The sequence below is a fragment of the Akebia trifoliata genome, chromosome 6 (genome assembly GCF_017979445.1).
Source record: "Akebia trifoliata isolate Shusen 1 chromosome 6, ASM1797944v1, whole genome shotgun sequence".
NCBI classification, from domain to species: Eukaryota; Viridiplantae; Streptophyta; class Magnoliopsida; order Ranunculales; family Lardizabalaceae; genus Akebia; species Akebia trifoliata.
Window position 1 is genome coordinate 3841407 of NC_141380.1, and position 13859 is coordinate 3855265.

Consider the following 13859-nt stretch of genomic DNA (forward strand, 5'->3'; position numbering starts at 1 on the left):
TTGCAGTCTAGATTGGGTTTTAAAACAAATCTTCCCAAAAAAGACATCTTTTGAGTCGGCCCTACCTTTGCGGGCTAAAGATTAAGACCCTAACCCTTCTTTGCTTTGGTAGGCTTGCAAGCCAACGGACTCAATTGACACCACAATTCTTGATTGTCTTGATGATGTGGCACAACCTCAACCGTTGATCAGGCTATAGAGGATCCGCTCCCACCTTGAGAAATATATAAGAAAGGGAAAACTATGTAATAGACCCTGCGGGAGGGACATGTTTCTACATGCACCCTAAGTTTAGGGGGCATAATCTTTACAACCTAATAAGTAAAATATTTCTTTCTTAATTCCCCCTCACACCAATTAAATAGGGATCTCGTAACATCAAGCTTGACTATTCAATCATAAATTCCAATGATTTGAATCGTCGTTCTCGGTAATTTGAATCATCAATCCCACCAATTGAAGGGGAGTCAGAGGGTAAAATTAAGGGGGTAATTTAAAAACAAATCCCTCCCATAGGGTGCAAAAATACATAATTAATATTGTTCTCCCATTCAATTGTGTCTAGTTCACATTTATGCCTATATTGTAATAAAGGATCTTAAATTTTATTTTATTTTATTTTGAAGAATGGCAACTCATGCATCAAGACTTTGGGCCATGAGGACAAGACCATGTGGCATGAGAGGTATGGGTGCGACTTGTAATGGTTTTGGACTCACTATCAAATTTTTGGAGGTAAAATAGTTAAAACCTGAATGGTCACTCCCAATTATATGATCGAGACTTCTTGGATCATTAGATAGATATTTTTTTTTCTTCTTTTCCTTCTAAAAACTTATTTATCTAAGATAATATCACCAAATGGGGTCCACCATCTGATTATAATATGATTATATTATTAAAATAGTTGGATACGAATAACAACAAATCCTAACCACAATAATTTGGGATAGTTAAACAAATCTTGTACCATAATTCAATTATTTCATTCTAATCTCTCTCCATCTCTCTTAATTTGAAGTAATTTTATGTATGCTTTCTAATGAAGATACCAACTTGCTAAGTTGATTAAAGTCTGGAAGGGCATTTTTGATTGCACGGCAAACTTAAAAAAAAAGGTGGGAAAAATTGATTTGCAACACGCACAAGATTTGTCTGTTGAGACGACAAATCTATTCACCCTCCCCCTTAAGAAAATGATTTATCACGGCACCAAAATTTAGATCTCATATCTACCTTCACTTCAACGTTTAAAGTAAACATAACCAAGGTTATTTTTGTCAAAACACAATAAAATCTTAACCCACAACCTACAATCACGGTAATCAGATTTCAAAACTACACTTTCACACACAAGCCTAGGGGGTGGCAATCTTTACATGAACTGGGAACACAACTCGAAAACGACACAAAATTACTGGGTTTGGGTCATTAGTGTTAACCTGTCTAATACAATTATAAGATGGGCCGGGTCCGAGTTAGAGGCGTCAACCCACATAACCCATTTAGTTATTCTGTCATTTATATGTAGTTTTAAATATATTAATAATAATTAAAAAAAAATTAAATTACCCATTTTTTGTGATAAAACTTAGTATATGTCTTGTGATACTTAATTTATGTTAGTAGATATTGATTTATGGTTGTGTGACTTTATTTTCAGAAATGATATTTTATTTTGAATTATGATTTTCTAACTAGAAAGTCTTTACTCGGTCAATACCCAGTTGATGTAGCACAGACACGGAACCATATATCTTTTCCTTGATATACACAACTACACATCATTATAAAATCAGCACTATTTTATTTTTGGTAGTGGGAATGGAACTTAATTTTTCCAATAAAGATTAGAATTTTGTTAAACAAGTTATATATGGGTCACGTCAGGTATACCTATTTCTAAATGGGAAATAGGTTGGGTTTGGTAAATTTTCATAATACCCTTATTTCAACATGACGCCACATATTGCCACACCTACATGAATGTATGCACATTCCACCTTCTATTTAATTTGTTTTTAAAGTGAAACACTTTCTTTATTAAATTAGTAAGGTTTCAAATCTTACTAAGAGTCATTGAACTCAAATGGATTTCTAGATTTGCAATCCAACACCATATCCCTTTAGTTTTTAGTTTTGATGGAAAAAACACAGATAATTTTTTTATTTTTTATTTCTTTTTTAAATTTGATCTAAGGTTTTTTAAAATGGACGGTAATTGAACTCCCAAATTTAAATTTAAAATAACAATGAAAAATTGCATTTATCATCTCTGCATCGGATTATGTTTTTAGATGCCATAAGGTACGCTTTGTGTACGTGTTTTTTGAGTCAATCCAAGATAATTTAGATTTGAACTTGTAACTAATGTAAGTGATCCACTCATGTGGTGCTTCTAAAAATAAGGAGTTTTATTTTCTTTTGTTGAAAGTATAAGTCTTTTCTAGTGGAGAGAGTAAAGAAAAAGAGAAAACTCAAGAAAAGAGAGGTTGAGATATTTAGGAAGATTGAGATCTAGAAGAAGGTGAAGTCAAGTTGATAGAGGTATTGTCTTTTATCGATTTGCCATTTTCTTCATAGTGAAATCAAGCTCTATGCTTATACCTTTGTTGACGTAGCCTTCGGGTGAATCACGTAAAATCTTGTGTTGTAGGTATTATATTCTTACTCTTTCTTTTGTATGATTGTTTATCATGTGAAATACCCAATGAGTGTTTAAACAAATTATTATTTGAACTTCATAAAGGTGTTCACATATTCAATACGCTCAACGACCCTTAGTATGATTTAAAATCTTACTAAGTTAGTAAGGCTAGACTTACTAAAAAAACCTAAAATAGATTTTCCGTGATGTATTCAAACAATAAAAAAGGATTTGCCACGAAAGTGTTTGATCAATACATTGCAAAATTCAATGACGAAAGAGTGCTGATTTTATAATTCAACTAGACAAGGTAACTCAAAAACTCATTGACATGGCAAGTGCAAGAATCGTAGATTTTTCCCTCATGATACACAATTACACATGTTTTATGGAGATGTGCAGTTGTGTATCCCAAGGAAAAAATCTACTATTCTCGCAAGTACACGTCAATTGAGTTTTGGAGTCACCATGTCAAGTGGAATTACAAAATCATTACACATGACAAAAATCTTTTCGAGGTTGATGGAGTTTAGTTCACTTAGGTAGATTTTATAATTCTCAAGAACAATCTTTCTATTTCTAGTGAACCTCAAAAAAAACTAGGCACATGAGACGACATTCTCTGTTTCGCTCCACATATTCTATTCGAATATTCGTCTTGGTACACTTAAGTCATATCTTTACTGTTGGATCTTTTTAAAATAATTGATGCTGGAGTGACCTCAATGGACGACACACGAGGGCATCTTGACATGATGAATCCATTTTCTTCGAGATACAAGTAAAACACATCTACCAACCACATCAAGGTGTCCGGGCTGAGGTCACTCGAGCACCAACTTTCACTTTGAAATTGATTCCATCTTGAACTCCAATATACATATATTCTTGTAATCTAGCGCTCTATGATTGAGAATAATAATATAAGTCTGGATTGAATAAAGATTACTTTTAGTTTGGAATTGTGGTGTACAACACTTTCACAAATACTAAAATTCCATTCTTACCGACTAAGGTTTAGGTTAATAGAAAATCAATTTATTCGTAACTTGTACGTATTTCTAGACCTAAATATCATTAGTTTCCGTTCCATTGGATTCCCCCCTTTCTTTGGACACGAAGCTTTAATTATGATTGACATTTGGAATTAATCAAGAATAAGACCTATCAAACAATTGCACTTTTATCACCGTTGGATATAATTAAGTACAACTCTTCACATGGGATAATTGCCTATTGCACTTTATAAACACAACCAAAGTGAGAAAAAAATAAAAAATAAAAAATCGAAGCCCACACACACAGCTCACAAGCTTTGGTGAGTATCTGAGTTTCGAGATGAACTGTCTTCAACATCTTTCCAGGTGAATTTATTCCCTCTTTTTTTTTTAATCTACTTTTTGAATCTCATATCAGCTTGAAATTTGATGTGTAAATCTCTCTTTCTCTCTGTATTTCAGATCTTTCTCTTCTGGTTTGCCTTTACAAGGCAGCCTTAAAAGCCAAGGAAGAAAGCCTTTAACCTTTATAAACCAGTCTGAGGTACTCTCTTTAAAATTTCAATAAATTCGAATTCCATTTCAGTTTTTTATTATTATAAATTAATTGTGTTAGTTTATTTCTGATCTAAATGCAGGGGGGTTTGGTGAATTCAACTGATATTCGCCGAAATTTCGTTATGAAGGTATATTAATTTGACATTTTCCAAATTTTCATTCTCTCTAAAGTCCGTATATTTATTCGATTAAATAGAGTTTTTTTTTCCCCCTGTATTCTGGGGTTCAGATTTATATTTTGGTGGACTTAAGCTCTAAGTACAGTTCCAATAAATAGATAATTATTCCTTTTTTATTAATTTTTGTGTGAATCAACTCCTCAGGAATTTGGGTTTTGCATTTATCCTATTTTTACTCAAAGTCGTACCATTTTTTTTTTTTTTTTGACTTCTATGTTTCAATTTTCTGTATTCTGGGGTTTAGATTTAGATTTGGGTGTACTTTAGCTATAAATACAGTTCCAATAAATAGATAATTATTCCATTTTTATTAATTTTGTGTGAATCAACTCCTTAGGAATTTGAGTTTTGAATTTATCCTATTTTTGCTAAATTTGTACCAATTTTTTTGACTTCTATGTTTCAATTTTCTGTATTCTGGGGTTTAGATTTAGATTTGGTTGTACTTTAGCTATAGGTACAGTTAAGTAAAGTTCCAATAAATTGATAATTATTCTGTTTTTCTTAATTTTCGTGTGAATCAAGTCCTGAGGAACTTGGGTTTGCATTTATCCTATTTTTTCCCAAATTTGCACCAATTTTTTTTATTCTTATGTTTCAATTTTCTTGTATTGTGTAAATTTATATTAAATTGCTTAGTATTGATATTCAAGAAGATTGATTCCTTGAGTTGACTCAGATGGATTTCAGAATTTAATTGAGATTAGTCAACTTTGAAATCACAATTATATCATTTGATCAGAAAAAAAAAAGAAAAAAAGGAGAGCATGGTCTGCTAGAAGCAAGGAAACTTCTGCTAGTGAAAATTACCCAAAAGATAGTTAATTAAATTTCTAATTTTGGGTGACCATTTTTGGGTGTATGTTAATTTATCTTTTAAAAAGGTGTCAACTTTTCTAAGTTGGTTAACGTCTGTGAGTGTTGATAACTTGATTCATGAGTTGGGTTCAAAACCCGCCTTCTCCTACTAATTACCTCCCACTAATCTCACTTGCCTGGCAAGAAAAATAATAATATTAATTTATCTGTTGCTCACTATGTTGCTTGAAATTATTTTTCTTTTGTACAGAAGACAACTTCAATTTTTCTCCAGGCAATATTTGGTCCAACGAGTAGTAGCACGGAATTAGAGGAGGAGAAGTCCGAGACATATAGTAATGATATGACACAAGCTATGGGTGCTTGTAAGTTCAACAACATTGGGTCTTAAGTCATACGTGTGCATTTTAATTTGACAAATTTAATGGTCTGTTATGTGGACTTCTTCGAGTTATTTCATTTTGATTGACTTGTTATCTTTTCCAAACTCATCTTCATTGATAAAAGTCTCCTTGAAATTGTCCAATCTTTTCTTGGTTTTTCTTACATTTTCTGAACGTGGTTTCCATTAACCATTCTCCTCTAAATAATTGTGAATACAGCGTTGACCTACAGACATGAACTAGGAATGAACTATAATTTCATTCGACCAGACTTGATTGTTGGGTCATGCTTACAGGTGATCCTCGTATCTACTGATAAATTTATGAAAATAATTATCCATTCGAAAATGTTCCTATAATTTTAATTTGTTTAAACACAGACCTCTGAAGATGTTGACAGGCTTCGCAGCATTGGAGTGAAAACAATTTTTTGCTTACAGCAAGATCCAGACCTTGAGTATCCAAGAAGTTTTCTTGTAGACGCTTAATTTGCACTTCGTTACTTATTTTGGCTCTTAACCATGTCAGGAGGTCCCAATAGTTGTTCAAGACCTAACTACTTAGCTGCTTAGATGGAGACTGATTTTAAAAAAATTGTATGGAAAAAGACAATATTATTTTAATTCCTTTACAATCGCTGTTAGATATTTTGATGTTGATATTAAGGCTATCCAAGAATATGCAAAACAATTCGATGATATTCAACACTTGCGTGCGGAAATACGGTGAGCTTATGCCAGATTATTGATCATTTTCATTTTTTTGTTGTTGAATAAATCTCAAATCTCTTCTGTTATTGGTCAAATTAATACACCTACAATTACTTGTAATAAGTAACATTGAGCATGACATGAACTGTAGGGGTGTCTATTGAATATTTCATCACTTGTTCACATTTGAAGCGATATTGTTTTCTAAATTTCTCTTTATAATTTCTATGCTGTTTGACCTGTCACCTTATCCATTGATCTAATGTGAGATGACAACAGAGACTTCGATGCTTTTGATTTGAGAATGAGGCTTCCAGCTGTGGTGAGCAAATTATACAAAGCCGTTAATCGCAATGGAGGTGTGACTTATATACATTGCACTGCTGGGCTTGGAAGAGCTCCTGCTGTTGCGGTAAGACAGTTTATTTCTAAGCATAACTCACGTCTACAACTCCATATAGCCTGGAACTCTCAATGTCTGATTTTTCCCCATTTTTATATTACACACGTGGACTATTTTTCGAAGATGCCAACTTGTGAAGTTGGTTAAAGACTGTGTGGCTTCAAACCCACCTTCACCTACTAATTGCTAATCACTAATCTCAATTGCCTGGAAAAAAATTAGTTTGCATTGAACCATAATTTATTGAAAGGTTTTTATTATTTACAGTTGGCATACATGTTCTGGGTTCAAGGCTATAAACTCAATGAAGCACACAGTTTGCTATTGGTAAGAGTCTTTTCTTCTTTAGGCATGCTTATGTGATATTAATTTGACATTTTGATTTAACTGGTTAAACATTTTGTTGGATACTTAAAAGTTAAAGCCTCAAACTGCCCTTTTATTTTTTTTTATGGATGGAGGAGTTTTTTAATAAATTAATTAACGTTTAGAGGAAGATATGTCTGGGATGATACACATGTGGATTACTAACCAAATTCCTCTAATAAGTTTGGAGCTCATGAGTTCCGATCAAATTGATGTTAAACAATCCTCAGAAATATACATATAAAATGAAAGTCTGTAAACTAAGAACATTTTCTTTACTCAATTAATAATGTTATCAATGGGATTTTGCTTGCTTAACAATTTGTTTTCAAGATGTCTCTGGTGTATCTAAATTGTTCATCTGCTTGCAGAGTAAACGCTTTTGCTTTCCAAAACTGGATGCCATAAAGAGTGCAACCGCTGATATCGTGAGTCATCTCACATCTGTATTATTATCAAATTTTATTGTATACAAGTTATATTTTTGTAATCTTAAGCAATTATTCCGAGTCTCCATCCCCTATTTCAATACTTTAGGAGGTTGATTTATTATTCCTCTTGAATGGCTTATCAGAAGATTTTTAAGTGAATTTTACATTAGCCGTTCATCACATACTGATAAATTATATTCTTATTTCTATAGCTTACAGGCCTTGCAAAAAACTTTGTTACGTTGACATGGAACGACAACAATTGCTCCTCGGTGGAAATCTCTGGACTCGATATTGGATGGGGCCAGGTATTAATGTTTTTGAACTAGAGTGACAATTTTGTTGTGGACTTCCTGACAATCAGAATTTGCCTTATACTTTTAATTTTATAAATGGAGCTCTCTTGCAGTTTGGCTTCATGTCAGTCCCATGAAGACAAAGATTCAACACTTTATTTGTTCATTAATATTATATCAAAGAAACCTAAAAAGAAAGAAGTTTACTTTTTTGATTGAAAATATGTCCCATATTTCTATTAAAGTTATAAGATCAATGCTTATTTTCTGATTCGTTCGTCATTTTATTCTGGTTGCATGATAGAGAATACCTTTGAAATTTGATGAGGAGCAAGGCGTGTGGATTCTTACGAGGGAGTTGCCAGTAAGTATACACCACAAATATATAATCCTGCATTAATTATGTTGAACTTTTTTTTTTTAATAAATGATTATGTTGGACTTATTGAGCTGTCAACATTCTAATCTGAACTTCTTACACTGCAATTGCTTTGTTTTCTAAACTCACAATCTGCAAAATTCTTCAGAGCTCGTTAAAGCTTATTCACCTTAATCGAAATGGTCTACTTGGAAATATTTAAAGTTGTGCTTAAGTGAAGCGTCTGCAGTTCTACTACAATCAAAATGCATGTTAAGACTTAATGTTTATTAGATCACAAATTTATGGTGTGGCTTACTATATTATATAGCTTTCAGGCAAGCATAAGACCAATCTTGCTTAGCTTGATTTCTTGAATAGTGGAACCCAGGTTCCATGAGGTATCAAAGCTAAAGGTTACATTTTCATTGCCAACCAACATCTGACTTAACTTCAAAAAGGTATGTTGAGTTCATATCCTGAATACATCACAATAATCCATGCACCTTTCCATTGTTACTACAATGGGAGTCATAGGGAAGATGATAATTCTTAGGTCAATTTCTAAAATTATGATCCATGCCAGTGTTTTAAAGTTCCCAAGGTGCACTTGAGGCATTTTGGGTTATTGAGGTGAGGTGTAAGTCTCAACAAATTTATTAAAATAAGTCCTAAAAAATATATATAAATAAATCATAATTAATTTGTAAAAAATATAAGCAATTTAGCTATTGATTTTTGTAATTTACCTTTGCGGTTAATAGTCCAAGCTTCTATTACTATCAATATCATTGTCAAAAGACTCAAAACTCAAAAGCTAACAAGTAAACAATCATCAAACAGTAACAATGTAGTAGTATAACATCATTAGTAGACTATATTTTAAGTTTTTAACAGAATAACAAGTAGCAATGAACTTTTAGATCTTATAGAATAATAAATAAATAAAACATCATCTTCACTAGTAGGGTCCTTCAAAGAGTCATCATGATATCTGATCCCTATCTTCCTTAGGCTCTGTCATTGTGATCCTCAAATACCAAATAAAAATTCGATTTGATGCTTGTATATAACCCAAATCTTTGTAACGTAGGAAGTGATGAAATCAAAATCGGATGAGTATCCACTATTGAGAGCATAATGAAGAAATCTGTGTTGGGAGAAAATAAGGTTTGAGAGAGTTTTTAGAGTTCTCTCTAAATATTATGTTTCTTCACCTAAGAACACCTCCACTTAAGACGTTTTAGTAAATAACATTAAAAGGAGTAAATAAGACTAATAGAGGAAAAATTCAAAAAAATAAAAATGCTGGTTCAATTCAATTTTTTTGAGCTAGGATCGAGGCTTAGCCTCAAATAATTTTGCAAAGGCTTAAAAGCCTTGAGGCATGGTAGCTGCGCTTAAGCATTATGAATAAATTTTATGCAAAAGTAAAATACATGAAATTGAGAAAAGTAGAACATTTGCTAAGCCTATTCTCTCTCACAGGAAGGACGGTATGAGTACAAGTATATCATTGATGGTGAATGGACCTGCAATAAATATGAATCGGTGACACCTCCCAACAAGGACGGTCATGTAAACAATTACATCCAAGTAAGTTTTTAACTCCCCAATCAAGTTATAACATATTATGAAGGTCAACAATCTTTTAGTACATGTTTGCATTACTTGGCAAATTGTATCCAAGTCAGCTTGCAACACATTCTATGGACAACTCTGCATCTCCTTGTTTTCTCCTCATATCTTGCAGGTTTCGAGCGATATCCCTGACACTGTTAGTAAGGAGTTATGGGTGCGGTTGGCTAGTGATAATACCGAACTTACCAAGGAGGAACGACTCACAATCAGACTGTTTCTAGATTCTCACTCAGATGACGAGTAATTGTTAGCAAAGGTGGTGACTAAATGCAGCATATATAACTAGCCATAATCGGATGGTTCGCGCTGACCATATGCATCAATGTATCATATTTCAAATAAGGATGTGTTGTATATAAATGGCTACATAAAGAAAGCCCATCTGAGATTATAATGGCGAGGCCATTAACAATGCCTTAGGTACAATAGTGCCATGTGGCATAATTTGTGTGGCCAACATGTGGAAAGTATATGTTGAGTTTACATCTCAGGCTTCATCTTTAAATAATTGGTGATTTAGGCATACCAATCTTATGTTTAGCAGAGTATTTTGAGATACCCTCCTGTTTTTTCCAAACTGATGGCATTGCCCCTGACCTCGGTCTACATTAGAAGATTAACAAAAATGATCTAAAAATCCTGACTTGAACCTTTTGCCAAAAATCCGCCCTCTCCAATTTTTTGGATATAATCTTTTGCCCTTTCATCTTCATCCATAAGATTCTCCAACTTCAAACATAAAGAACAAGATATGATTTTTGGGAATTTAGAAAAATCAAGGTTTTCTACAAAAATTTTAATAAGTTTAAAATAATTTACCCCAAATGGTTCTCAAGATGCTAGAGGTTGAAGATAAGGGTATTTATGTCATTTTCTGTTTTTTTTTTTTTTTAAAGGGACAATGAACTTCAAGGACTTATTTTTTGAAAATAATTTACTCCTTGGGACTACCAATAGCTTCGGTTGTTGAATCTCGTGCAAGTGCCATTTCCTTTATTGAAGCGTGCACTTTAGGTTCCAAAATCGTTATGCTAAGGCTCATAGCAAAAAGTTAGACTCGTCATATGCCAGCTTTTCTCTTATAATCTGTGATAAGCGAATGAGTGAAGTGCGTACACATTATTCTAAATGTTTTTTAAGCGAAAATATCATAATTACCCTTTTAATGATTTTTTAAGTTTAAAAAAACATGTTTATTTAAGAATATTTGAGTTACTCCTATGTTTTTTAATTAATGACATGCTCCTTAACTATAATATCTCTTGTAGATCCATTTAAAAAGGAAACTTGTTTCTCTTATCAAAATTAGTAATCTTTAAATTACATAGATGATAATGGTGGAGATGAGTATGGTCATCATCAAATTGATTTGATCTATCTATATTAGATTTATTAAAATACATAAGTAATTAAAATATAATTTTAAAATTCGACTTAATGTTCATTGAATTGATTCAACTCAAAGGAGTCAAATAAAATTATATTGAATTTATAAATACTTTTTATTTTTTACATAATTATTATCAAACACTTTGTAAAGTTGTTAAAATGATATTTTAGATATTTTTCTTTAAAAAAATCTTCAAAAGGTCCGTAATAGACTAATATTTTATTAAGATTTAAACGGTCCGTAATCTTTACTAGGGGACTATTCGGTACATATTCTCAATAAAAAGTCCTTGAAAGTCATTTTCCTTTTTTTTTTTCTTTTAGTGTAGAACAAGGCCAAGGGGTCCATATCGTCACAATGGAAACATAAGGTTACCTAACCTATTCAGCAAAACATGGAGGTGTATGGTTAAATCATCCTAAATGGAGTGCACGTCACAAGTAGTGCTCTTCCATGAAGTCCTAAATGAATCTTTCTCTACATTGGTGTATATATGTATCACACATAGGAAGTGATCATCAATCTCTCTCTCTCTTTCTCTCTCTCTCATTTTCTTCTAAGAGAAAGAAAGATGGGGATGGCATTGGTGATGGTTATGGGTACATTTCTCTTGCTGGGTTGCATTAATGCGAGTGAAGCTTGGAAGGAGAAGGCAAATGTGATACATGTGGGAGGGAAGGTTCTATGCCAGGACTGCACCCATGGCTGGAACGAATGGGTTCAAGGTGCTAAGCCAATCAAAGGTAATAAATAATAAATACCCTCTATTCTTCCTAATTCCTCTCAATTTATCCAGAATAAATCATCATTACCTACACTACACAATCCTACATACAAGTACATCTAAAAGATCATCCATCACCACCCATGAAAGTCAATCATGATTGGATTAATCAACAATTACCTAAAACATTAGATGAACGAGCAACGTAAAAAAATTAGAAATTGAAATATTTTGTTGTGTAAATGTCTTGTATTCTGTTGCACTTCACAAAGCTAGAAAAGTACCCCGGCCAAGATTTTTTAAGGGGTACGAAAAGGATAATCGTGTAATATTTTCTTAAGAATTTTCTATTTTTGGAGGATTTCTATTTTGAGGAGTTTTATATGTTTTGGTAACTCTCGGTTATTTATAGAGGTCTCTAGGACTGTAAAACTCACAAAAAAAAAAAGTGATTGTTCTTGTTCTGTTCTATGGACACTGCCGAATCACGTTAATCTTTGTGTTTTGTGCGATTGTGTTGTCTTTACTATTTCATTTTTTTCACATATTTTATGATGAAGAGCGAGATACCAAGAAACTGACTATGCATGACAGATTGTAGGGTCTCCATAACGTGTATGGATGAGCGAAGCAGAGTGATTTACTATGGAAGCGATGAAACCGACGAACAAGGTGAGTTCACGATGATGGTCAACAAGTACATCAATGGAAAGGAATTGAAAACCAAATTATGCTCGGTAAGGCTCGTGTCATCGCCAGACAATGTTTGTAATGTTCTTACTGATTTTGCCGGGGGACGATCAGGAGTGAAACTCAACCGACCCTCCCTCGTTTATCGTGATTTGATCAAGTACAAGACTGGACCATTTTATTTCACAACTCCCATGTGTGAAGAACCTGAAACCACTGAATCATCTAATGACCAAGGAAGTAATTATTAGTTCTATTGCATTTGGTTAATTAATCAGAGAATCATTTTGTTATTTATTGTTTCTTGTAATGTGGTAAAATAAAGAGGAAGTGATGTTTTCTGGTAGTTGGATTCAAATATTTTCATTATGGGCTTGGACCCACCTCTGGGTTAATTAAATAGAGCCCATTATAATAATTTTTTTTTTTTTTAAAAAGCCAGGCCAGCTCAGGTAGCTGTCTCCATCTCATGAAAACTAAGATGGCCAAATGTTCTTATTTTCTTTGGAACCTAATCTAGACCATAAATTAATTGAAATTAATTAATTAGGGGTCCACTCTTGGAGGGGCATATGTCATTAGACCTACAACACAATTTTAGGTTATTATTAAAGTATGGCAGACAACCAATGTTACATAAAGCATATGAGACATACAACCAAGCCATTTTGTCAAGAATCACTAATTGAAGGAATACATTCATATCCTCCTCTATGACTAAACCACTATATGCCCCCACATAAATATTAACAATTTGACCTAATAGACAGTATAATATTTTAACTAACGAGTGTTGAACGTAATAACCAAGGCCTCCCTCCAAAAAGAACCTTACTTAATATGTGTGATTTGTGAGGTTTTAGCCACCTTTGATTCTCTAAGAAACTAGTTGCCTCGCTTCTACTAGTAGGGGTGGATTTACAATGGGGGCACTTATCCGGTTGCCCCCACAAGAATTTTCAAATTCTATGAGGATTTAATAGCTACTGCAACAGATAACAATAACAGATTACTAACCCCACAAAAAATTTCGAGTTGTGCTGGAGTGACCTCAAGATTGCACCTTTTTAAAAAAAATATTGTGAGTATCCCCACCCTTTGGATGGGACTAATTTTGCAGTCACACACACCATTCCCTCAGAAAGTCCTATGTGCTATAAATTGAGTCAAGGGATAACAAGACTCTAGAGGGTGGCCCCAAGAAATTCATCGCTTCATGGGATTTCGAACACTTGACCAAATCTTTGGTGAAGAATTTATCAAGGC

At 33.1% G+C, this 13859-nt stretch overlaps 2 protein-coding genes across 3 annotated transcripts; both read left to right on the forward strand.

Moving 5' to 3' along the window:
• Nucleotides 1-3854: 3854 nt before the first annotated feature.
• On the forward strand, nucleotides 3855-10272 carry SEX4 (dual specificity protein phosphatase (DsPTP1) family protein). Of its 2 annotated transcripts, none has more exons than XM_086445167.1 (14): nucleotides 3855-4011; nucleotides 4108-4189; nucleotides 4284-4331; nucleotides 5452-5566; nucleotides 5804-5880; nucleotides 5965-6041; nucleotides 6229-6309; nucleotides 6574-6706; nucleotides 6965-7024; nucleotides 7435-7491; nucleotides 7707-7802; nucleotides 8095-8154; nucleotides 9637-9744; nucleotides 9902-10272. In XM_086445167.1, the coding sequence occupies exons 1-14, from the start codon at nucleotides 3986-3988 to the stop codon at nucleotides 10031-10033; spliced, it is 1152 nt and encodes a 383-aa protein (XP_086301293.1). In that variant the 5' UTR covers nucleotides 3855-3985; the 3' UTR covers nucleotides 10034-10272. The 2 variants fall into 2 exon arrangements, with proteins under 2 accessions (XP_086301293.1, XP_086301294.1); XM_086445168.1 differs by having other exon boundaries at nucleotides 5455-5566.
• Nucleotides 10273-11272: 1000 nt separating this feature from the next.
• On the forward strand, nucleotides 11273-12966 carry LOC147399701 (Pollen Ole e 1 allergen and extensin family protein). The gene is made up of 2 exons (XM_086445169.1): nucleotides 11273-11922; nucleotides 12498-12966. The coding sequence occupies exons 1-2, from the start codon at nucleotides 11751-11753 to the stop codon at nucleotides 12842-12844; spliced, it is 519 nt and encodes a 172-aa protein (XP_086301295.1). The 5' UTR covers nucleotides 11273-11750; the 3' UTR covers nucleotides 12845-12966.
• The last annotated feature ends 893 nt before the right edge of the window (nucleotides 12967-13859 follow it).